The sequence below is a fragment of the Bufo gargarizans genome, chromosome 9 (genome assembly GCF_014858855.1).
Source record: "Bufo gargarizans isolate SCDJY-AF-19 chromosome 9, ASM1485885v1, whole genome shotgun sequence".
In the NCBI taxonomy this organism is placed as follows: Eukaryota; Metazoa; Chordata; class Amphibia; order Anura; family Bufonidae; genus Bufo; species Bufo gargarizans.
The window spans coordinates 87,430,434-87,452,542 of record NC_058088.1 but is presented as its reverse complement, the minus strand read 5'-3'; the positions used below and the strand labels follow the sequence as shown (position 1 = coordinate 87,452,542).

At 48.4% G+C, this 22,109-nt stretch overlaps 1 protein-coding gene across 5 annotated transcripts in view; it reads left to right on the top strand.

Annotated features, from left to right (window-relative positions):
• The window catches only part of LOC122946013 (phosphatidylinositol-binding clathrin assembly protein-like), a 75,303-nt gene that overhangs the window by 35,242 nt on the left and 17,952 nt on the right, over nucleotides 1–22,109 (top strand). For 2 of the 5 annotated variants that reach the window (XM_044305292.1, XM_044305291.1), the window contains exons 14-17: nucleotides 2,921–3,031; nucleotides 6,316–6,447; nucleotides 6,547–6,577; nucleotides 7,221–7,341. In XM_044305292.1, the coding sequence (XP_044161227.1) occupies nucleotides 2,921–3,031; nucleotides 6,316–6,447; nucleotides 6,547–6,577; nucleotides 7,221–7,341 (395 nt within the window). The remainder of the gene's footprint in view (nucleotides 1–2,920; nucleotides 3,032–6,315; nucleotides 6,448–6,546; nucleotides 6,578–7,220; nucleotides 7,342–22,109) is intronic. The other 3 variants (XM_044305294.1, XM_044305295.1, XM_044305293.1) reach the window with 3 other exon arrangements.

Sequence of the window (22,109 nt, the reverse complement as noted above, 5' to 3'; positions counted from 1 at the left end):
TATGCTCTTTGATTAGTGGTGCTACATGACAGAAGTTCCATTCGCTTGGGCCTTGTCATTGTCGTCTGCACCTGTCATTTTCTTCCCCCTTCCTTGGGGGTTTCGTTGTGCTCTGCTCTCTGCTAGTAGCTGGTTTCTACATGTCGGTGTAGTCTCTCCCGGCTTCCCCTGATGAATTCTGCATCTTTTTCTGATATATGGATGTCTGGCGATTCTTTTACAAAATCCATGGTGCTGTACTTGCCCCCTTCCGGGGCAGTGTTATACAGTATGCTAGTCACTACACTTGGGATGGTTGGTTCACCAGGGCTGATATATATTTTTTTCCCCTATGGTTGCTACATTTAATTTTTGTTTTGATAATCTGGCTATTATTGTCCTCATGTGGTCCAGTTCTGTGGACCCTACTTGAGCTTCTGACTGGGTAATCCTGCTTGGAGTCCCTGCCCCAATGATTCTTAGACCATCTAGATGTCCGGTTCCCTTTTGGGAAAGGTACTCTTGTCATCTCTGACCGCACATGCTCTGTATGATAACCGGTTTGGTTCTTTCCCTCCTGGGTCCCCACATGCTTGTTTCCCACTTAAGATTATAACCTCTCTTCCCATCTCCCCAGGTTCAGGTCCTGTTTTTTTTTTTTTTTTTTTGTTGGCTTGATTCTCGCCTCCTTTGTATGGGAAGCATGACTTTACGTTCCCTTCTCCTGGTCATTACCAAGGATCTCCTTCTCCCCAAGGGGTTGGCTTCTTTCTCTGGCAGGATTGGGTTTCCACCTTCTCATAGGATGTTTCTCTTTTCCCACCTGCCTTGCAGTGAAGGATCCTTTGCTATTCTTTCTCTCAAGCGTTAAGCCGCCAGTGCTTCTTTGTTTCCTCTCTACCATTGGCCTTCACATGGTGTTTGCCACAGACAGGCCATGTTTTTGGTCTCAGACAATTAAGAGTTTATTTTTTCCTTGCCGGGTTCTCTTACTGGTCAGGTTCTTTTGCTTCCAGGACTTATGAAATCGCCTTCCTTTTGCCGAGGGGCAGTCCACAGGGTCTTCCTTTAGCTTGTCTTCAGAAAGTTTTTTCCTTGGTTCAGGACTGCTCCTGTTCTTTTCCCAGTGAATTTCTCTCCTGCCAGGTTCCCTCATGGTCTAATTTTTCTTGTTGGGTCTATCCTTTTGGAGCATCCTTCTATATGCAGAGCCTAGGTCATTACCAACAGACGCCTTCCGGTTGTGCTGCTCTCCTGTTTCTTCAGGGGGAGCCCTGGTTCTTCCAGATCCTTCCTCTGGCTCTCTAGTGCGCACTTGTTTAACTCTCGGTTCTTGCGCAGGACATCTAGCCCTGCTCCCTATCCTCTAGCTTTGTTATTTTTCCCACCTTGGGTGGAGCTGGTTGTTTCCCTTTGTTACTTTTTTGCATATGGCCTTTTTTCCAAGGCACTTGTCCTTGGGATCCTGGTGGTCTCCCACAACTTTTTTTTCTTTGGACTCTTCCTGGTCCTGGAGCCTCTCGGCTCACTTCCTTGGTTTTCTATCTACCATTTCATGCTATGGTCTCGCTTGGTCCTGTAGGGTCACATGTTTCTCCTGCACCTGTGCACCCAACCTTTTGCATGAGATTTTCTTCCCACCCTCTGGGACTGATTTGGGCCGTCCTATGGTGCTGTGTCCCCCCAATGACATTAAAGAGAAAATTGGATTTTTGTACTTGCCGTAAAATCCATTTCTTATTCAATTCATTGGGGGACACAGATCCCACCCTTTGTTTTCATTTCTCTTTCTGTCACCAGGCTGCTGTGCTTCTTTTCTTCCCTGGTCCAGGAGATGTTGGTTCTTTGCTTTTGTTTCTCTCTCCTACTGCTATTGGTACAAACTGATTAGCCTAATGTCTGTGGAGAGGGTATATCCCACCTGGGCGAAACCAACCTTTTTTCTATCTAGTGTAGCCTCCTAGTGGTAGCTGGGTGTATTCCCATGTTGCTGTGTACCCCAATGAATTGTACGAGAAAGGGATTTTACAGCAAGTACAAAAATCCAATTATCCCTTATGGATAACGGTCAAACTAGGGGGAAATTTATTTTCTAAATGGTCGATCTGAAGCTATACAAAAAGCTATACACACCAAAATGGTAACATTGAAAAATATAGATCGCTCCCCGCAAAAAAAAAGAGCCCTCACACGGCTCCATACACATAACTACAAAAAAAGTTATAGGAATCAGAATATGGTATAAAAACACAAGAAAAACTATACATCTGTGGTATCACCATAATCGTACTGACTTGAGGAATTAAAGTAAGTGGTCAGTTTTACTGTGTAGTTAGTAAAAACAAAACCAATAAAACTGTTGTGAAACTTTATTTTTTATTTATATTTTTTCAATTTCCCCCTATTTGAAATTTTTGTCCAGCTCCCCAGTGTATCGTATGCTATATTAAATGGTGGAATTAGAAAGTGCAACAACAAGCCCTCATACGGCTATCCTGAATGGAAAAAAAAAAGTTATGGCTCCAGAAAATTGGGGAGTTATAATGAATGTTTTCCCACCAAATTTATATATTAATCTGCTGTGCTCCTTCTGCTCTATACCATGTTTTTCTACAAATGAATCATGTTTAACATGACCAGTTCCCTTTCAGTGTCATAAAAGTTAGATATTGGCTTCCTATCTGGCACCCGATACTGAAATAATACAACCAGTTGCCAGTTGGTAAGCATTACCCAACTCCAGATGTTGAGAAACTACAATTTCCAGCATGCACCATTTATTTCTGAGAGAGTATGCGTGCTGGGAGTTGTAGTTTCACAATAGCTGGGGTTCCACAGGCTTGCCCACCCTGTGCCAGTTATTGTGTGTTGCTTCTAGAACTTTTCTGGTGTGTTTTTTGTTGCATCATCGGACACTAACAGTGCATTTAATCGGTTTAAGGTTTCCAACTTCAGCCCAGTGTACAGAACGCTTCCACAGCAATGAATGTGGATTTTGATGCTGTGTTTGGGGCAAAGTCGTCTTCTGTACATGGAGGTAATGAAACACCAGGTACCGATATGTTGACCAGTATTACCTTGTTTAGCAGTTTTAAGCATCCATAGGGATTCCTGATTGTGATTGAGAGAAAAAAAATGTATTCCTTACGTGCTCCAAAAATTGTCTTGCACCCCCTCCCCCCAGCTTAGGTGCATGTGTAATTAGTCACTGACTGAGATGGCTGTGCAGAGTAGGGCCTCACTCAGACGACTGTATCTGTATCGGATATCGGCCTTGTGCATTTCACATTTTGCAAAAGGCCAGCCCTATGATAAAAACATGTCCTATTCTTGTCTGCAATTGCTGACAAGAATAGGCATTTTCTATCTTTTTGCGGGGCCACGGAACGGAAGTACCATGTGCTGTCCGCATCTTTTGCAGCCCCATTTAAATGAATGAATCCACATCCGACCCACAATTTTAGAATGGATGTGGATCAAATATACAGTCGTGTGAATCGGCCCTAAATGAAATGTTGATCTTGTGTAGTAGATGAGGCATCACTAATAAATGCATGTATGTGATGACCTATGCATCGGTGCAGAAATGTTTTCATCATTCTTTGTTCACATAACATTTACCTGCAACAAAAGACTGCCTTGTATCCCCTAGGGACAGAGAAAAAAAATAGGGATTTAACAAAAAAATTAAAAGGAACCTGGTATAAGGTGTTTTTTGTATTTTTTTTTTTTTTTTTTTTTTTTTGCTATATGTACTTTTACACTAGCATTTTGGTTTTCTGGTATTGAGTTTCGTCACAGGAGCTCAATACCGGAAAAAAACTGATCAGTTTTATCCTAATGCATTCTGAATGGAGAGCATTCCAGTCCCTCTTAAGTTTTTTGGACGGAGAAAATGCCGCAGCATGCTGCAGTTTTCTCTCCAGCCAAAAATACTGATCACTTGCCGGATCCGGCATTAATTTACATTGAAGTGTATTAGTGCCGGATCCGGCAATGCGCAGAGCTTTAAAAATGCCCAAAAAAATATTATATCGGATCCGTTTTTCCGGATGACAAATGCCATCAGTTTGCGTCCGGATTGCCGGAACTGCCTGCCAGAATCCTCTGCCGCAAGTGTGAAAGTAACCTAACTTTTGTTTGAAATCGCATAGTCAAGTATGCTGTTCTGTACTGCAAATAAAGGCTTGCCAGCCCAACAGAGGCCAAACGGAGATTATCTTGGCCTCCCATCAGGTCCATGTTTTTTTTTTTTTGTCCACCCAATTTGCTTGCATTGTTCTGCACTGTGGCTTTTTATTGCATTGACCTTTTTATGTAGATTTTTTTTTTTTTATGCAAAATGCGTACTGAAAATCTGCAACAAATTTACTATAGCTGGATGGGACCTTTAGAGAATAGGACCTCCTTGAATACTATATGTTTAAAGGATTATGGCCCTTTGTTAGGTGGCAGTCCAACCTTTGGGATCCCCACGATTCTGAAAACTACAGGGCTTCAGACCACCCGGCTGTGCAGGGAGCTACAGCCGGCCCAGTAACGGCTATGCAAGGGAACACAGTACTAAATTATCACTGCAGCCCCTTCACTATCAGGATAAACGAGTCCTAGAGCTCGCACCCCACCATTTATTTAAGTGATGACATATTGTGCATAATGGTGATAACCCTCTAATGTGGAAACAAAGCCGAGAAATGTTCTTCCAATGCGTGAGTTTCCTCAATACTATATTCATAGGGACTCTTCATACAAAAAGCATGCATACTTGACATCAGACGTGATAAACTCTGTGTAATAAAAAGATAAAGGATATGATTGATCATTGTCACTTTTTAGCACCAATATGATATGACCATTATTATGGCTATATCCACATTTAATTTTGAAGTTGCCTTGGGAATGTTGAAGTCTGTGTCCTTCCCTTAAAAAACTAATCTTGTTTTCTCATTTTATTGCATGCATTCTCGTGCTCACTTGGCCATCTCACTGGTGAGTTATTAGATATTGTTTTTTTTATTTCTGAATAAGGCTCAGTGCAGATCTGCAGCACAGACGAATACCACTATTTTCCGGCATATGCCGGACACCTCCTGAGCCTAATCCCATTCATTACTAATGGAGTCCTTCAGGTTTTTACCATGAACAGAATACCACTGCTTGCACCGTTATTTCATCATTTTTCCCCCCGAAATCTGCAGTGGAAGCTCCTGTTTGTGAACCTCTGCCGCAGATATGAATCGCCTAGCCTTGGGGCAAAAATTATCAAATGGTTTGTTATTATAGAGCAGGGATCAGCAACCTCCTGCACTCCAGCTGCTAGTGAAACTACAGCTCCCAGCATGCACACTTACTCAGCTATTCTTGTAACTCCTGCAGAAGTGAAAGGAGGATTCTGGGAGCTGTAGTTGCAGAACAGCCAGTGTGCTAAACCCTGTCATAGAGTTACACCACTTTTCTGTATAACTAAAATTCATCTCCAGCTGAAGCTCAGTTTATTGAGGTGCGATGCTTTTCCCTGCTGACAATGGAGCTGTGTGCTTCTGCGGACCACAGATCCTCAAAACGCGGACACGTGTCGTGTTGCGGACCCAGTGACTTCAATGGGTATACTATCTGCAAGTCAAGTCATGTCCTATCTTCTGCGGCACAGACCCAGAGGCACACAGAAGCTTTTTCATAGGTGACCACCACTATGATTGCATAAAATGAAATAAAAAGAAATTCCGCAGCACTTCCAAGGCGTAAAATGAAGAAAAGTTTTTTATTTACCAGACAGCAACGTATTTGCCAGAGAGAAGGATCGAAACGTTGCTGTCTGGTAAATAAAAAACTTTTCTTCATTTTACGCCTTGGAAGTGCTGCGGAATTTCTTTTTATTATATGCTTTGAAGGGGGACCGCCTTCACAGCCGCTGGCACTCCGCTTACATTTGTTTTCGCAGTGCGGCTCCTGTTGCCTTTTTTTCTGCATAAAATGAAAACATAACATAACTAATCTGTTGGCTGCTGCTCACAAGGACATTACATTTTTGGTGGAAGTCTCCTTTTAATGTATATCATAAATTTGTACCTGATGCAAGTGGAAGTGGAAAATCATTGGGGGAGCAATTCCTCAGTTGTGACGTTTCTTGGAGCAGTGTGTAATGAATTGACGTTTCAGAACACACACGTGTTAAAGACCTTTATCTTGAGGCATACTGCATTTTAAAAACATTTCATAGGCACTGCTTAAATTTATAATGTGCCCCTCTTTGTTTTGAAGGGATCAAATGCAATGCAGTGTGAAACAGTAGCTGCCATCTTATTTATTTCACACATTTCTTCTTTGCCACTTTAGTTGCCTACTTTACAGATGATGTATTGCAACCAACTATCTCACAGCAAAATCAAAGATCTGTTGCAGCAGCCACACAGAGTGGAAAATTTTTGCCAAATGACCTTGATTCCTCACTTGCAAACCTGGTTGGAAGTAAGTGGTAATGTGCCCTTTTGTCTTTTAAGGATTTTTTATTTTTATTTTTTATTTTTTCTGATGCTTTTCCTCACAACATTTTGTCTTGTTTTTCAGATCTTGGTTTTGGAGGAACACCATCAAAAAGGTAGGTGGGATCATTTTGTACTTCATACCCCCTAATCCATAGCACTGATATCTGAGCACTGTAGTTTGTGTTTTTTTATTGAGGGCTTTTTAGATTCAAGATCAGACTTTGCCAGTGAGATCTTGTAGCAGTGTGATCTAGCAGATTACCTTTTTGACTGGGTTTCTCCGTTTCAAGGGGCAGAGGAAGTAAAGTTAAAGGGGTATTCCCATCTCGGCCACTGATGTAAAATTGCTAGGATATACCATCAATGTTTGGTAAATACGGCCCCCACCTCTGGGACCTGCACCTATCTCCAGGACGGCCCCCAAAAGGGAAGGGAGAGCCACCGAGCGTGCGCCGCAACCTCAGTTAACCGCTATAGTTCTAGACCAGGGATCAGCAAAACTTCAGCACTTCCTTTGCTGTGAAACTACAACTCCCAGCATGCACCCTTCACTGTTCTTGTAACACCCAGACTAGTGAAAGGAGTATTCTGGGAGTTGTAGTTTCAGAACAGCTGAAGTGCCGGAGGTTGCTGATCCCTGTTCTAGACTTTTGTGCCCATGTCTGTTTTCTGGGACCCCAATTATTTGGGATTCGGTGCTTTTAAGCAATGTATGCTATATTGCTGAAGTATTGTCTGTTGTCTGTGTCCACCTAGGTCTGATATGCAGTGGAATCAGCCTACAGAGAAAAGACTGACTGGTGGCACAAACTGGCAAGCAAGAACAAGCACTTCAACCACCTGGAATCCTACACCTGTAGCATCTGTACCTCAAATGGTGGGTATACAGTTTTGTATTGGTTGAGGGAGACAATACTCAAACCGTTTAACAGAGTATCCTCTTTTTCATGCTCCTGAGACTTGCATATTAAAGGGGTTGTCCAGATTTTTGGACTTTCACTTTCAACCCCAGCCTGTTGTAGCTGTTGAAAATCCATACTCATCTGCTCCCCGTTGCTGTGTTTTGGCATACTTTTACAGGCTTCGAGTCCACGTCCTGTAAACTTCAAGACAGACTGGGTATAAGTGTTGCTGCAGCCAATGATTGACCTCAGCATTGACATGTCCCCAAGCAGTACATGACCTAGCAGTTGGGACACATGACCACTGAGGCCCGTAATTGGCTACAGCGGTGCACGTCACCCTGTCCATGTAGAAGTTTACATATGACTGGTGCCGGAAGGGAGCTGGAACAGAGCTGTGAGGAGTCGGTATCAATTTTTCAACAGCTACAACAGGATGGGCTTGACAGTTAATGTCCCCAAAGCTGGACAACCCCTTTAACCCCTTAAGGACTCAGCCCTATTTCACCTTAAGGACTTGGCCATTTTTTGCAAATCTGACTAGTGTCACTTTAAGTGCTGATAAATTTAAAATGCTTTGACTTATCCAGGCCATTCTGAGATTGTTTTTTCGTTACATATTGTACTTCATGACACTGCTAAAATTGGGTCAAAAAAGTAAATCTTTTTGCATAAAAAAATAAAATTTTTACCCAAATTTTTGAAAAATTAGCAAATTTCAAAGTTTCAGTTTCTCTACTTCTGTAATACATAGTAATACCCCCCCCCAAATTTTGATGACTTTACATTCCCCATATGTCTACTTCATGTTTGTAGCATTTTGGGAATGATATTTTATTTTTTGGGGATGTTAGAAGGCTTAGAAGTTTTAGAAGAAAATTTTGCAATTTTTCAGAAATCTTCAAAATCCCACTTTTTATGGACCAGTTCAGGTTTGAAGTCACTTTGTGAGGCTTACATAATAGAAACCACCCAAAAATGACCCCATTCTAGAAACTACACCCCTCAAGGTTTTCAAAACAGTTTTTACAAACTTTGTTAACCCTTTAGGTCTTCCACAAGACTTCATGGCAAATGGACATACATTTTATGAATTTTGATTTTGTTAGAATTTTTTTTCCAATATAATTAATTTTTTTCTGGAAAAAAACAAGGGTGATCTGCCAAACAAAACTTAATTCTGTAGTTTGCCCTGATTCTGTAGTTTGCAGAGACACCCCATATGTGGTCGTAAACTACTGTTTGGCCAAACGGGAGGACATAGAAGGAGGGGAACACCATATGGGTTTTGCAAGGCAGATTTTGCAGGACTGGTTTTGTTTATACCATGTCCCATTTGAAGCCCCCTGTTGCACCCCTAGAATAGAAATTTCAAAAAAGTGACTCCATCTAAGAAAGTACACCCCTCAAGGTATTCAAAACTGGGTTTACAAACTTTGTTAACCCTTTAGGTGTTCTACAGGAGTTAATGGCAGATGGAGAAACAATTTAGAAATTTCTATTTCTCGCCCAATTCCTTGGGGGACACAGGAACTCTTGGGTATAGCTTATCTCCATAGGAGGCGTGACACTAAGTAAAAGACTGTTAAGCCCCTCCTCCAGCAGCTATACCCTCAGCCTGGAGAGAGAGACTTCCAGTTTTTTGCTTAGTGTCAAGGAGGCAAGACACTCTCTGCACTGCAGAGTTGTCTTTGAGAAGATTTTAATTTTTTACTTTTTTATTTTATTTTTTTCACTTGATTTTTTTCCACAGGGACAACAGAGTCGCAGTAGACTTCTCTGTTTTCCCGGGGTTGAGCTGCGCCAGGGCCGGTTATCCGCCCTGCTGCCTCCCCCACAGAAGAAAAGGAGGACCAGGGCAGCTCATGCTCCCCTGCATCCCGCCAGCACTGGGTCGCCCACCTGCAAGCCCCTCTCCAGCTACTGTCACTTCTGTGCCAGTGGCTGAAGGGGCGTCCCCAGCTGGATGGACAAGAGGGTGAAGACATCGCATGGTGAGGTGGCTAGTGCAGCCATTCCGCTCCCCCCTCTCCCTCCCTCCTTCCTTGTGACCTGGTAGGACTTCCTCCCCTCCGTTCCGTCTGTGCTCCCCCGTTTTCTGCTGGCCTCGTTGCTCCGATTCGGGGGCGGCCTGGCGCCCTGTCAGTACTGAGCGGCGCTCATGGGGGAGGGTTGTTAGGAGCGGCCGGGTATATGCGACCGCCGTTCGCGCAGGGCCGTTGTTCTTACAGGACGCCTACCCCTGTCCTCCTTTCGGCTCCTACCTTTCGCTTCCGCTGCGGCGTGGGACATGTGGTGGTTTGGATGCGGGATTGAATCGCGCGCGCGAAATTGTGTTCGGCGGGGGGCGGAGTTTTCGTTGCCGCGTCCTGGTTGCCGCGTCCTGCTGGTCTTCAGTCAGGGGCCGGACGTCCTTCTTCCCGCGCCTCACTAGTCCCGCCTCCTCTCGTGCCTGCGTGCTTCTGTGATCCTCACTGCAGGACGGACCATTGCTTTGCCGCCGCTGTTCTTCTGCTGCTGCTGCTGCTGCCGTTCTGCTCCTCTGTGACCTGGTAGGACTGTTGACCCTTTCCTCCACTGCAGCCCCCTGGCCTGGACGCAGTTTTTTCCTACCAACATGTCTGACCCCTTAGTGCCTGTGGGACCTTGGTATCATACCTGCACCGCATGTAAGGCGCCCCTTCCTCAAGGGCAGTCTGACCCGCATTGTTCGCTTTGCAAAGACCCATCGCAGGGTCCGCCGTCTGTTGTGTCACCCCCTGGCCTGTTGGATCCCCCTGACTGGGCTAGATCCCTCTCCCAGGCTGTGGTTAGTCTCACTAGCGTTGTGGGCCGACTTGCAGATGTGTTGCCCTTGTCGCAGCCGGATGATTCCCCTGCTGGGCCCTCCGGGTCCGCTGTCCTGGCCGACCCGTCTGAGTCTCTCTCTGCAGGCGATTCCTCCAGAGCCCGCCAATCCCAGAAGCGGTCTAGGGCGGATCACCGGTCATCCTCGGATGCTTCGGTATCCCCCCCAAGGGTGCGTTCTCAGTCGGGCCCTTCCTCCTTGCAGGATTTGCCCTCTGAAGGGGAGCTGGTTGATTCCGATTGGGATATGGATTCGGCGCTGCCTTCAAAGCTGGCTTCCGCTGTGGGCCACCTTATAAACAGTATCCGTGATACCTTTAAAATTCGCGATGATCCTCCTGATCCTGAGAAAACCAGTGTTTCCTTTTTTCGCCAGAAGCAGGCTTCTGCGGTTTTTCCCCTCCATGCTGACTTTTCGTCAGTGGTTTCTAAGGCCTGGGCCCGTCCTGATGCACGGTTTACCCCGCCAAAAAAGTTAGATGTTTGTTATCCGTTTCCGGCGGATTGCATCACAAACTGGGCGTCTCCTCCTAAGGTCGACCCCCCTGTGGCCCGTTTGTCCAAGAGCACGGCTATTCCCGTCGCAGATGGTTCTTCCTTACAATCCACTGAAGATCGCCGTATAGAGGCCCTTACAAAGGGTATCTTTTCGGCCTCCGGATCCGCGCTTAGGCCAGTCTTTGCCTCCGCTTGGGCGGGTAAAGCGGTTTCAGAATGGGCGTCTCAGCTGGATCTGGAGCTTGAATCCGACGTCCCTATTCAAGACCTCCGTGCCCTGGCTCAACTTATCGTTCAGGCTGGAAAATTTGTATGTGAAGCATCCCTGGATGCAGGGGCTCTTATTGCCCGTTCGTCTGCTCTGGCCGTGTCGGCTAGGAGGGAGCTTTGGTTAAAGGTTTGGTCGGCGGACGCCGCGTCAAAGCGGTCTCTTACTAGCCTTCCTTTCTCTGGTGCTCGTTTGTTCGGAACCCGTTTGGATGAAATCATCTCTGAAGCCACGGGGGGGAAGAGTACCCATCTTCCCCAATCCAAGGCTAGGAGCTCCACTCGTGGTCGTCCCACCTTCTCCCGTTTCAGGTCTTCTCGTAGGGCTTCCGCTCCTCGCTCCGCCTCTGGTCCGTCCGCTAACCCTGTCCAGGACAGGCGTAAGAAACCCTTTTTTCGGACCCAGCCCTCCTGGCGCAAATCTCAACCTGCTCGCGCTCCCGCGACCAAGCAGGCCCCCGCCTGAAGGTGCGCCCCCACCCACCCGGGTGGGGGGACGTCTCCTCCTGTTCAGGGACTTCTGGCAGGCGCACGTCTCCGACGCCTGGGCTCTCGAGGTTGTGTCTTCCGGGTACAAACTCGAGCTTGCGTCCCTTCCCCCAGTTCGGTTCTTTCGCTCTCGGGTTCCCCGGGATTCCCGAGGGGCGGCCGATTTCTTTGCTGCCGTTCAGACTCTTCTAGACAAAGGAGTCATCACCCCGGTTCCTATGGGAGACAGGTTCAAGGGGTTCTATTCGAACCTTTTTGTGGTCCCCAAGAAGGAGGGTTCGGTGCGACCCATTCTGGATCTAAAACGGCTGAACCGCTTCCTTCGTCTTCAGCGTTTCCGGATGGAGTCTCTCAGGTCGGTGGTGGCCTCTCTGGAACAGGGGGAGTTCCTGGCCTCCATCGACATCCAAGACGCCTACCTTCACATTCCAATCGCACGGTGTCATCAGTGCTTTCTGCGTTTTGCAGTGGGGTCCGAACACTACCAGTTCGTTGCCCTTCCCTTCGGGCTGGCGACGGCCCCTCGTGTTTTCACGAAGGTCCTGGCCCCGGTCCTCGCCTTACTTCGTTCCAGGGGAGTTTTTCTGCTTCCATATCTAGACGACCTCCTAATCAAGGCGCCTTCTCTGTCACTGACTTCAGCCAGCGTGGATCTCTCGCTGCAGACCTTGCGCCGGTTCGGTTGGGTTATCAACCTACCCAAATCCTCTCTTGTTCCTTCCCGGCAATTGGTCTTTCTGGGGATGCTGCTGGATACCGATTCAGCGGTGGTTCGACTTCCGTTGGAAAAGCGTCTGCTCCTCCATCGGTCGGTTCAGAGCCTTCTGTCCCACCGCCGTCCTTCTTTCCGGTTCAGCATGCGGGTCCTGGGTCAGATGGTGTCCTGCTTCGAGGCGATTCCTTACGCACAGTACCACTCCCGCACCTTTCAGACGGCCATTCTGTCCGCTTGGGACAAGTCCCAGGAGAGTCTGGATCGGCATTTTCCCCTTTCCCCCCAGGTTCGTTCCTCTCTCCTCTGGTGGCTGCGGACCCCTCTTCAGGGGAAGTCTTTCCTGCCAATGACTTGGCTGGTGATTACCACCGATGCCAGTCTGCGGGGTTGGGGGGGAGTGTTTCCTCCTCGGTCCGTCCAGGGCACTTGGTCTCCGTCGGAGTCCAGACTGCCGATCAATGTTCTGGAGCTGAGGGCCATCCTCTTCTCGCTCCGACACTGGACTTCGTTGCTTCAGGGTCGCCCTGTTCGGGTCCAGTCGGACAATGCCACGGCTGTGGCGTACATAAATCACCAGGGGGGCACTCGCAGCGCGGCGGCGATGAGGGAGGTGTCTCTGATCCTTCGCTGGGCGGAGGTTCATGTTCCGGCCCTTTCGGCCATTTACATTCCGGGGGTGGACAATTGGGCGGCGGATTTCCTCAGTCGGACGACGATCGACCTGGGGGAGTGGTCTCTGCACCCCGACGTCTTCGAGTCTCTTTGTCTCCGTTGGGGTCGTCCGGACGTGGATCTCATGGCCTCCAGATTCAACTACAAACTTCCCATCTACGTGGCCAGGGCCAAAGATCCGGACGCTTACGGCGCGGACGCGCTCGTCCTCCCCTGGACGGAGTTTTCGCTCCTCTACGTGTTTCCGCCCCTGCCTCTTCTTCCGCGTGTCCTTCGGAAGATTGCGGCGGAGGGCACGCCAGCAATCCTAATCGCCCCGGACTGGCCGCGTCGTCCGTGGTACGCCGACCTTATGTTGCTTCTGGCAGACGCTCCCTTGCCTCTGCCTCTCAGAGAAGACCTCCTCTCTCAGGGGCCGATCTTCCACCAGCATTTAGGGTCGCTACGTTTGACGGCGTGGCTATTGAAACCGCGGTCCTGACGCGGCGGGGATTTTCGGCTGACGTGGTCCGTACCATGATTCGTGCACGAAAACCGGCCTCGGCCAGGATTTATTATCGTACCTGGCGGGCCTATTTGGCTTTCTGTGAGGCCTTGGGGACTCCCCCTCTGAGGTTTTCCCTTCCTACGGTTTTATCCTTTTTGCAATCTGGTCTGGTTCTGGGCTTGGGTCTCAGTACCCTGAAGGGTCAGATTTCGGCTCTTTCGGTCCTTTTTCAGCGTCCGCTGGCTCCGCTCGGTCCGGTTAAGACCTTTCTTCAGGGGGTTGCTCACTGTGCTCCCCCCTATCGCCCTCCTGTTCCTGCTTGGGATCTTAACGTTGTGTTGGCGGCTTTCCAATCTTCCCCTTTCGAGCCTCTGCGCAAGGTTTCCCCTCGCTTGTTGTCTTGCAAAGTTTTCTTTCTCGTCGCCATCACGTCTCTTCGACGTGTGTCTGAGTTGGCGGCTCTTTCTTGCGTGGAGCCCTTCTTGGTTTTTCACCAGGACAAGGTGGTTCTCCGCCCTGTTCCGGAATTTCTTCCGAAGGTGGTGTCCGCCTTTCACCTGAATGAGGATATTGTCCTTCCTTCTCTGTGTCCGTCCCCGTCGCATCCCCGGGAGCGGGAGCTTCACCGTCTGGATGTTGTTCGGGCTCTCAGGATCTACCTGGATGTGACCAGACCCTTTCGACGCTCGGATTCTCTGTTTGTGATTCCGGAGGGTCCGCGCAGGGGGCTGGCGGCGTCTAAGGTGGTTGTTGCCCGCTTCCTCAAGATGGCTATCCTTGAGGCTTACCGTGCTCGGGGCAGGGATCCGCCCTTTGGTGTTACCGCTCATTCTACCAGAGCGGTCGGGGCTTCCTGGGCTCAGCGTAATCGTGCCTCGGCTGAACAACTGTGCAAGGCGGCCACCTGGTCTTCTTTGCACACGTTCACCAAGTTTTACAGGGTGAACACTTATGCCTCGGCGGATGCTGCTTTGGGCCGCTTGGTCTTACAGGCGGCGGTGCCTTAATGTTTACGGTGCCTGGTTCGCTTTTGATTGTGGTCCCTCCCTGTTTGTGGACTGCTTTTGAACGTCCCAAGAGTTCCTGTGTCCCCCAAGGAATTGGGCGAGAAAACGAGATTTTGTATAACTTACCAGTAAAATCTCTTTCTCGCTCTTCCTTGGGGGACACAGCGCCCGCCCATTGTTTTTTTGTTGGCCTTCGGGTGTTTTTTTCTGACTTGTTGGTATTGGTTTGGTTACTCCTTGCCTTGTCTTGCACTACTTGGGCACATAACTGGAAGTCTCTCTCTCCAGGCTGAGGGTATAGCTGCTGGAGGAGGGGCTTAACAGTCTTTTACTTAGTGTCACGCCTCCTATGGAGATAAGCTATACCCAAGAGTTCCTGTGTCCCCCAAGGAAGAGCGAGAAAGAGATTTTACTGGTAAGTTATACAAAATCTCGTTTTTTTGGGGGGAAATTTTCCATTTTAACCCTTACTTTATTACTGGAAAAAATGGGTTAACAGCCAAACAAAACTCAAAATGGGTTGCCCTGATTCTGTAGTTTGCAGAAACACCCCATTTGTGGTCGTAAACTACTATTTGGCTAAACGGCAGGACAAGAAGGGGAACGTCATATGGTTTTTGGAAGGCAGATTTTGCTGGACTGGTTTATTTACACCATGTACCCTTTCAAGCCCCCTGATGCACCCCTAGAGTAGAAACTCCATCAAAGTGACCCCATCTAGGAAACTACGGGATAAGGTGGTTGTTGTTTTGGGACTATTTGAGGGGTAAATATGATTTTTGGTTGCTCTATATTACTCTTTTTTTTTTTTGAGGCAAGGTAACAAAAAATGTAAATTCTAAAATTGATTCTACATTCGCTATTTAGTTTTGTGGAACACCTAAAGGGTTAACATAGTTTGTAAAGTAACTTTTGAATACCTTGAGGGGTGTAGTTTCTTAGATGGGATCACTTTTTTGGAGTTTCTAGTCTAGGCTACATCAGGGGGGGCTTCTAATGGGACATGGTGTCAAAAAAACCCAAAAAAACAGTCCATCAAAATCTGCCTTCCAGAAACCGTATGGAGTTTCCTTCGTTCTATGCCCTGCCATGCGGCTATATAGCCATTTACGACCACATATGGGGTGTTTCTGCAAACTACAGAATCAGGGCAATAAATATTTAGTTTTGTTTGGCTGTTAACCCTTGCTTTGTTACCGGCAAACAATATTTAAATGGAAATTTTGCCCAAAAATTGGTGTTTTGGCACCGTTTTTATTTTATATTTTTAACACCGTTCATCCGAGGGGTTTGGTCAAAAGTTATTTTTATAGCGACTTTTACGCACGCGACAATGCCCAATATGTATGGCTCTCAGACTTTGGAGACACTAAGCAGGCATCCTAAAACTGCAGCCCTCCAGATGTTGTAAAACTGCAATTCCCACCATGCCCTGCTGATGGCTGTAGGTTGTCTGGGCATGCTGGGAGTTAGTTTTACAACATCTGGAGGGCCGCAGTTTGAGGATGCCTGCACTCAAACTAATATTTTTTGGGGAAAAAAAACTTTGTTTCCGTGTCTCCAAAGTCTGAGAGACATAGTTTTTTTATGTTCTCTAGTGGACTGTTGGGACTGTTGGGGATTATAAAAATGTAGTACTCCATGGAAGTGTGATACTCCCTGAAGCAATCGATAACGCAGAGGCCCGGATGATCGGGGCACGTGTCGCATTGAGTGGTGGTGTCCTTCCGTATCCCCTTCCTGTGACACACTCTGCACTTTTTTGGGGTTCGTCCCTTCTTTCCAGTATGGGGGACCACACTTGGAAAGTGTTGGCCAGGGACGATCCGGGCGCCTACAGTTCCCGAGGTACTCTGGCCTGCTCTTTCCCGGTCCGAAAAGATCAGGGCCTTGAGGACTGCCTCATAGAACTGGAGGAATGTCCCTGTGCTGCCAGCGCTTCGGGATAGTACAAAAGAGTTGTACATGGCAACCTGTACCAAGTAGACCGCAACTTTTTTGTACCATGCCCGGGTTTTGCGCATGGCGTTATATGGCTTGAGGACTTGATCAGAGAGATCAACTCCTCCCATATACCGATTGGGCTTGAGGACCGTTGCCGCGGTACCTCGCACAGAGACGCGGGTGGTGCTGTTACCGTGGATTGTGGACAGCATAAGGACATCCCTCTTGTCCTTATACCTGACCAGCAACAGGTTTCCACTGGTAAGGGCACGGGTCTCACCCCTGGGGATAGGTACCTGGAGGGGGTAGGCAGGGAGGCCGCGTTGATTTTTCCGCACAGTCCCAAAAGCGAACGTGGATCTGGCGGCAAGGGACCTAAACAAGGGAATGCTGGTATAAAAGTTATCCACGTACAAGTGGAAACCGTTATCCAGCAGTGGGTACATAAGGTCCCACATGAGTTTCCCGCTAACACCCAGAGTAGGGGGGACATTCTGGGGGTTGAATACGGGAATCTCTCCCCTCGTACACACAAAATTTGTAAGTGTACCCTGAGATACTCTCACAAATTTTGTATAGCTTCACGCCATACCTCGCCCGCTTTGTGGGAATATATTGGCGGAAACTGAGTCTCCCCTTGAACGCAACGAGAGACTCATCAACCGCGACCTCCCTTCCAGGTACGTAGGCCTCCATGAATTTGGCCCCAAAGTGATCGATGACCGGCCGTATCTTATACAGACGGTCATAAGCAGGATCACCTCGAGGGGGGACATGCTGCATTATTAGAATAATGCAGACATTTCCGGATAGCCTCAAACCGGGGACGTGTCATGACCATACTGTACAGTGGGGTCTGGTATAGGACGTCCCCACTCTAGTATTGCCTGACACTGGGTTTTTGGACTAGACCCATATGCAGCACGAGGCCCCAAAATGTCCTCAACTCGGCTGCACTGACCGGCGTCCAGCCACCGGGTCTAGCCAAAAATGAGCCCGGGTTTTGAGCGACGAACTGTTGGGCGTACAGATTCGTCTGCTCCACCATCAGATTTACCAGTGGGTTACTGAAAAAACAAAAAAAAAGTCAATTTCAGTAAACCCCACTGTGGGAATCTGGATTCCAGGATTGCCAGCAAAATCCGGAATCTCAGGCTCAAAGTCCACTGGGGGACACCTACTAAGTTCATCGGCAGAGGGCTTTGGTGGGCCGGGAAACCAGTACGAACCCCAGGGTGGCTTGTACTGGGGGGGGGGGGGGGGGTCTGGGGTCTGAAAGATGGAACACAGAAAGTTTAAGATAATTTTTTATTTTATTTTTAAAAAATTTCCTAACTAACTTTCCCCTTCTTTCCCTGCCTAACGGTGCCGCTCCCTCACTGACCCTAACCTACCTGGATGGCGATGGGTGCAGGAGGGTGATGGATGGCGATTAGGGGGACGCAGGAGCTGGTGCTGGACGATGCTGCCGGGTGCTCGTGCAGAACAGGAAGAGGAGGGGAGAGAGGAGCGCAGGAAGTATGAATCTCGCGCCTCTCTCCCCTGCACCAATCAGCACCCTGGACAGCGGCGTTCAGCACCAGGGCCAGCACCGCCTCTTCAAATGCACGGACTGTGATTGGTGGTGTGTAATCACGCCACCGATCAGTCTTTTTCGGTTCATCGGGTCACCGGATACCTGAATGTACCGGAAACTGAATTGACCTGCGGTTTTCTGCGATCGCCGATGCGGGAGGGGGGGTCAAATGACCCCCCTGCGTTGTTACAGGATGCCGGCTGAATGATTTCACGTTCCGGTTAACCACCGCGGCGCCGGAATCCCGATTTAAAGTTAGGACGTAACGGTACGCCCTTAGTCCTTAAGGACTCGGGAAATAGGGCGTACCGATACGTCCTTAAGGGGTTAAAGGGAACCTGTCATCAACTTTATGCTGACCTCACTGAGGGCAACATAAATTAGTGACAGAAATGCTGATTTCAGCGGTGTGTCACTTATGAGCTAAAAGTGATTGGTTGCTGAGAACCAGTATCATAATAATTGCAGCCCAGGCCTCGAAAAGAGTCACGGTCACCTAAGAAAAGTTATGGTTATTCATAATCTCCTGCTTTCTCACCCATCTGCGGATGATTGGCAGTTCTCTCCTAGAGCGAAAGGGAGAAAACTAGGTAGAAGACTGTCAGCCATCAGCAGGCGAGCAGGAATTCATGGATAACCAGGACTCTTCTCAGGTAGTCGGGACTCTTTTCCAGGCCCAGTCTTCAATGATTGGGATGTTGGTTCTCGACAACCACTTACCTTTTTATAAATTACAGACTCCTGAAATCAACTCACCTGTCTCTACTTTATGCTTCCATTAGTAGGGGCAGCATAAAGTTGATGACAGGTTCCCTTTAAGTTGTTTCCATGACACAAACATTTTATTTGCAGGACTGTGCCAGTATAGTGTTTGTTTTCCAGAAAGGTAGAAAAGTGTCCCTATACAGTGAAATTCATTTAATCCAGCACCCGATGGAAATTAAAATAATGTGGCTTGAGAGTATTTTTTGCTACTGGGAAAGGTGCCTGTGGGTGATGACAGGTACAGGTAGGATTTTCTTGTCCTATAGTGGGACCATGTGACTCTTTATTTTACGGCTCAGGCCCATACATTTAATCCACATGAGGCCTACCTACATAGACGGTTTATGTGTTTTAGGCTACTTTCACACTTGCGGCAGGACGGATCCGACAGGCTGCTCACCATGTCGGATCTGTCCTGCGGCTATTTCGCCGTACCGCTGCTCCGTCCCCATTGACTATAATGGGGGCGGAGCTCCGGCGCAGCACGGTGGTGCACGGCGAAAGCCGCCGGACTAAAAAGCCTGACGTGCAGTAATTTTAGTCCGGCGGCCTTCCGGCATGCTGCGCCAGAGCTCCGCCCCCGTCCCCATTATAGTCAATGGGGACGGAGCGGCGGCACGGCGAAATAGCCGCAGGACGGATCAGACATGGTGAACAGCCTGTCGGATCCGTCCTGCCGCAAGTGTGAAAGTAGCCTTACAAGGTTGTACAGTAAGTTACACTAGACCAACATCCTTCAGAAAGGACTTGCTGTGTATCTTTTTTTTTATGTATACTCTTTTATATATACTCAGAATTTTAGATAATCCGGCAGATCATAATGTATCCTGTGCCAATAAGGTGTGCTGTGTTAAATGCGGTCACTGTCAGTGCTTTTTCAGTTTTTGAGATTGTAATAATTTTGGTTTTATTAACCATGCTATCCCAGAATGGAGTCCATTACTCTACTGGATATGTAAGTGCTCTTTTCTGTAATTTATTTTGGTTAGAAGTGAAATGTTTTGTTCACTTGAAGGTTTTGCCTTCTGCTTTCTTGCACATTGCTCTTCTTAAATTAAAGAAGTTATACATTGATATCAGTGTATACCTGTATGTTTGATGTGGTTTTTATACCCAATTTCTTTGGATATTGCTTTGTTTTTGCATCTGTTCAATAAAACTAGTTTAAAATTTTTTAAGAAGTAATACATATTTAATTCATGGTGCACAAGAGAAGTGTCTGAGCATTGCACGTCTGCTCTGCCATGTACAGCTGCGGCCGAATTCACCATGAATTTGCAGTGTCGGTTTGACATGTTTCCCAGATAGCACAGCGAGATATCTCGGTGATGGCTAACCTCTGGCACTCCAGCTATGGTGAAACTACGACTCCCAGCATGCCCCATTCATTTCTATGGAGTTCTGAGAACAGCCAAGCAAGTGTACATCTTGGGAGTTGTAGTTTTACCACAGCTGGGATGCCGGAGGTTAGCCATCACAGTCATAGAACTTATAGAAAGATATAAAATATATGTTTCTCGTACTTTTTTCCATTGGGGGGCACAGACCATGGGTATAGCTTAGAGGTATTAGTAGGAGGGACACTATGCAAATATAAAAGAGAGCTCCTCCTCCTCGGGCTATACCCCCAGGCTCCACCAGGAGGAACTCAGTCTTTGCTTAGTGTCTGGTGAAGGAGGATGACACTTTTTTTTATTCTTCTCCTTTTTGTTATTTACTTCTAGATGGGGATACAGGTCGGCATAGCGCCTTCCTGGTCCCCGTGGAGGGCCCGCCGCCGTCTTCGGACGCTGCCTGGCGGCCTCCATTTGTCCCCCAAGAAGACAAGTGGATCCGGGCTCGACCTGTTAGCTCCGGTATCCCACCAGCCCCTGGGTCACCTGCTGCTGCCCTCCATCCAGAGCACTTAACTCAGGTGAGTCAGATGTCTGAAGAGGTGAGCCCTGCTGGTATCGATCTGAGGGAGAAGTCTTCAGGAGCAGATAAGTATACTACAAGACTCCCTGCTTCTCCCTCCCTCCCCACCCTGCCATGATACCTGTGGGCCGTCTGGGTGAATAGGGAATTGGGTGTATCTGTCTGGGGCTTCTGGAGGCACTTCTTTAGGACTTCTACCTCATACTGGGTCTCATAACCACTAGCATGAGCAGCTCGCACTTTTCCAGGCGGCATCTTTGTTCTCAGAGCGGTGCCGGCGCCGCTTTCTACTACCGCGGCCGCACACACCAGCGGCGGATCTCCCGCTTTATTCGGGGGGCCTCCGACTCCTCTGCAGGGGGTGCTGTGCCTTTTTTAACCCCCGCTACGGGGGCCATTTTTTCATATAACACAGGCATTGAAGCGCACGATCTTTTCGCGCTTCTATGACGCGTCTTGGGGGCGGAGCCTAGCGCTGTGCTCCGGCACCCTCCTCCGCCTGCTGACAAGCTTCTCACGCCGTGTGGCTGCTCCTCTCTGGCGTTTTTTTTCCTAGCTGTTGCCTGGGTGGTAGGAACTTTCCGTTTTCTAGCTGCGGCTAGAAAAAATGTTTTGTGGGTTGCCATCATGCCTAAGACTGTTAAGACCTCTTCTCAGACCCCAATAGGGTCCTGTATGGAGTGTCTGCTTCCACTTTCAGTCACTGGTACTTCTGCCTCCTGCCCTGTCCCTGGACGGGATCACCCTTCTCCCCCTTCTCTTGTCAAGACCAGCCCTCCCCTGGTCCCTGCAGAGTCTGCGGCTCCCGCTTGGGCATCCGCCATGTCCAGCGCGGCCGCTGATTTGGCCTCAGTTGCCAAGGCAGCCATGTCCTTTATGGAACGTATGGCAGTTTCCAACCCTGTGGCGCCTACCACTCCGTCTCCCCGCAGTGATTCCTGCAGAGGATGCCTAACTACTAAGAGGCAGCGTGAGCAGCAGCATCCCTCTTCGGATGACTCCGCTTCTCTCCCCCCCCCCCATCTACAGGCGTGTTCGGACGACTCTCCACCCCCATAGGGAGCGCAGGTCTGAAGGGGAATTGTCCAGCTCAGACGAGGTCATGGAGTGGGACCCTCCGCCTAAGCTCTCCACCATGGTGGCTGACTTAGTAGCGGCTGTCCGTGACACCTTTAATCTTCAAGGAGATTCTCCCCCTTCCACTAGGAGGGAGTTCGCCCTTTTTCCACTCAAAATAAATGGAGGCTGCTGTCTTTCCGGTCCATGCGGAATTTTCCGCGGTCATATCCAAGGCATGGGACCGTCCTTGTAAAAAGTTTTCTGCCGCCAAACGCATGGATACTCTTTTTATCCTTTTCCGGCAGACAGTGTGGAGAAGTGGTCTTCTCCCCCTAAGGTGGATCCACCGGTGGCCAGGTTAGCCAAAAACACGGCCCTCCCTGTCCTTGACGGCTCCTCTCTGCAGGACACTGTGGACAGGCGACTAGATTCTTTTTCCAAATCAATCTTCTTTCTGGCGGGCACGTCCCTGCGACCTGCCTTTGCCTCGGCATGGGTGG